Source organism: Aegilops tauschii, chromosome 3 (assembly GCF_002575655.3).
Source record: "Aegilops tauschii subsp. strangulata cultivar AL8/78 chromosome 3, Aet v6.0, whole genome shotgun sequence".
Lineage (NCBI taxonomy): Eukaryota > Viridiplantae > Streptophyta > Magnoliopsida > Poales > Poaceae > Aegilops > Aegilops tauschii.
In genome coordinates, this window is record NC_053037.3 from 293,859,320 (window position 1) to 293,862,976 (window position 3,657).

The 3,657-nt window shown below is 46.3% G+C and overlaps 1 protein-coding gene across 1 annotated transcript; it reads left to right on the plus strand.

Moving 5' to 3' along the window:
• Positions 1-1,859: 1,859 nt before the first annotated feature.
• Positions 1,860-2,886, plus strand: LOC141042907 (uncharacterized). Its single transcript, XM_073511821.1, has 3 exons — positions 1,860-2,178; positions 2,232-2,516; positions 2,624-2,886. Exons 1-3 carry the CDS (start codon positions 1,860-1,862, stop codon positions 2,884-2,886), a joined length of 867 nt encoding a protein of 288 aa, XP_073367922.1.
• The last annotated feature ends 771 nt before the right edge of the window (positions 2,887-3,657 follow it).

Below are 3,657 nucleotides of genomic sequence, written 5' to 3' on the forward strand. Positions count from 1 at the left end.
AGGTAATCCAAGGATCCTTGCCCAAACAGCCACCTTGTCTAGCACCACTGTCCTAGGGTTAGTGTACCCATCATACTCTTTCAGAATCACTGCTTGATTCCTGAACAGCCAAGGCCCGTTTGTCATCGTTGTATTCCAATCGCCGAGGCAGCCAAACTGCACCGTGAACAGATTGGCATCGATCATACGCCAGCGCGCCTCCTTCGCAGAGTTCCAAGCAGACCTCATATCCGCATATAGAGCTGAAGGACTGAATCCCTTATCAGTATGCACTATCGCAATTGCTAGCCACTTGGCCTGCATGTCCGGAGACCCGACTGTTCTTCCCACACAAAATCATCCCCGTCGTCCTCATGGAGATCCAGCCGGCTAAGAAGATCCTCAACCTCCTCCCTGTGTGACGTTTTCCTGTTAGGATCACTAGCACCCGCATCCATCCTCTCACACCAGAAAAAAAAACCTTCAAGCAACCAAGGTGATCCACACAAGTTCAAGGCCGGGAAGAAGCACGAAGACTTCCCCTTGATCAGCCAGAGACAATGGAGGAGAACCCGGGAGATCGAAGGAAGAGATATAGGTAGTAGATCTAAACTCTGGGCCGCAGCGCCGCCAGAGGAGAACGAAACCCTAGCCTCGAGAGCTAGGGGAAAAAGTTATGAGAGTTAGCGGCTGCGTACTAGCTACTGTAGTTAGGCGAGGGCGTTTGATCATCGCATATGAAGTTTTCATCAATATATCTTCTAAGCTATGGTGTACACCACAAAGACAAATACTCCTATATATAATTTCAAATGGAATTAGTCTTTGGTTTTTGAATCACAAAATTATTATTTTATGTAGCCTACAAATAAATAAATTACACTCCTCATAACAACACTATTTGGACGTGCCTACTAAGTTAGAGCATCTCCAATAAAAGATGTAGTTGCAAATAACTAACTTTTGCATCTCTGAGACCCAAAAACCCCTCTCCGACAAATGGTGTAGATGCAAAAAAATATCTTCGCCTCACGGAGATGTAAATTTGCCAGCTGCGCGCCAACCGCCCAACTGCCTTCCTCCCGCTTCCGCGCGACCGCCGCCCGCCCGTATGACGGCGCCGCCAGCCGATTTGGCCCAAAATCGACGCTGTTGCAGCCTGCCCGACGGTCGCCCGCCCCGCTGCCACTCTGCCCTCCTGTCCCCCGCCTCCTTCCTCGCCGTACTAGCGTCGTTTATCCCCCGCAGCCACCGACTTGTTTTCGGCCGCCGGAGGTCGTGGTCGGGTTGATCACCGTTATGCCTTCCACGGCGAGCTCGTGGTCAGGCTGGGCTTGTTCCTAGCCAAGACCAACCGACGGTCGCCCGCGTACCGTTCTTCCCGCCGCGCGTAGCCGGCCACCCCCCTACGTCGTCTTCTGTGCAGGAGTGCGATCGTCTCCTCTGTTGAACCGCCGCGGCCGCCCGCACAAGTAGCAGCCGAACGGCTGCCCAACCCACAACCAAATGATTTCTCCCCCCCCTCCCGCAAGCAAGGTGTTCGGCGAAATTCCCCCAAGGTAAAAAATGAGCAAACTTGAACGCTCTTGTATTGTGGTTGGAGAGGTAGTTTGACAGTGATTTCCGCATTGTAGATGAGCTCGTGCGACTCCTCTTTCGTGGAAGATTCCTCATCGGATGAGGAATTTGATTTGAACAAAGAAGAGGACATTTCTATGCTAGTGGCAATTCACAAGAGGAAGAATCCGAAGCACTGCCGTTTCATCTATGGACGTGCGTTCATTCGGAGAGAACGGGTTGAGGCGTACAAGAGGTTGATGCGCAATTATTTTGGTTCACCACCCGTTTTTTCAGAGAGGTACTTCCGACGCTGGTTCAGAATGTCCAAAGACTTGTTCATCCACGTTTGCAATTTCGTGAAGCAACATGATCGATCCTTCGAGCAGAGGAGGAACTGTGCCGGGTTGCTTGGACATAACAACGAGCATAAGGTCACTGCTGCTTTGCGCATGATGGCGTATGGTGTTCCGGCGAACTACATTGATGACAACTTGGCGATGGTAGAGAGCACTTCTATCTTCTATGTCAAACAATTTACAAAGACTATGGTAGAAGTGTTTGGTGCAGAGTACTTGAGAGCACCCGATGCTCAGGACACTCAGAGGCTTTTGAAGATGAACAAAGCTCGTGGGTTTCCAGGTATGCTAAAGTCCATGATTGCATGCATTGGAAATGGAAAAATTGCCCAAAAGCATGGCATGGACAGTTCAAGGGTCGTGGGAAGGATGCCATTATCATTCTTGAGGCTGTTGCCGATCAAGAAACATGGTTTTGGCATTCATATTTTGGGATGCATGGATCTTGCAATGACATCAACGTGCTCGATCGGTCACCTCTTTTTGCCAAGTTAGCAAATGGAGAAGCACCACCGGTGACCTTCGAAGCAAATGGCTGCACATACAACTATGGTTACTATCTTGCGGATGGGATCTACCCGAGGTGGAGTACTTTTGTCAAGCCAATTGCAAAACCCCAAGGTAAGAGAGAACTCATATTCAAATGCACAAGCGGTGGCTAAGAAAGATGTTTAGAGGGCTTTTGGGATTTTGTAATCCCAATTTGCTATTGTGTGAGGACCATCTAGATTCTGGGATCAAAAAACCCTTCGGTATCATGACCGCTTGCGTGATCATGCATAACATGATCATTGAGAATGAGCGTGGACAAAATTTAGATTACACCTTCTATCATTTAATGGGCATACGCGTTATGCCAATGACAAAAGAGGAGAGAATCAAAGGTTTCATGAATGTGTACAATGAAATTAGAGACTCCGATGCGCACGATCAACGTAAGAAGGATTTGATGGAGGAGCATTGGAAATGGCATGGCGAAAGTGCCGTCTAGTTTCATTATTTGTTTGTTGTATTGTGCAAAACTATGTTGTTTTTGTGTTGCATTTGATCTTGTGGATTTGATGAATTGTGTAATAATTTGATATTGTGGAAATGTGATATGTGAAATGTTTTATTTGTTTTTCGGATGTTTTATTTCAATTTGTGCGGCAGCTGCGCAGCCGTCGGCAGCTTTTACATGTCCAATTTGCATCTTCGGCTGGACTTGCTCTTTTACATCTCCAATATGCATTATCTGTTGGAGATGGCTCTTTTTTGAAGATGTAAATTTTTACATCTCCGGTTTTACATCTCCAAATGTGCATCTTCTATTTGAGATGCTCTTAGGAGCACTATAAGACTGAATTATGACCTTCAAACAATGTAGAGGCATCTATCTTGAGGCGATTTTAAACCTACGATTTGGTCCACAAAACAAAAATCATGAAGATTAAATTGTCTTTTTTAAACATTAATTATAGTATAGACACACACACACACATGCAGACATCTCAATACACACAGTTCATGGCATGATTGTTGATGAAGAATAAAAGATGAGAGAAGAATCTCATTAAAAGTTTCAAGGAGAAGCAAAAGTGCTTCTCCACGCAAATGAGTGCGTGAGGGAAAGATTTGCAAAAGGCACACTGAATGTAGTTGATGAATACAACACCAGGTTGTCGAAGAAAAAGGTTGAAGAAACAGCCCAAACAAAACACATTGCTGAGGCAGAAAAGAAAACTAAGGCGGTCGAAGCAGTTGCCCGCAAGAGAAAGTTTGA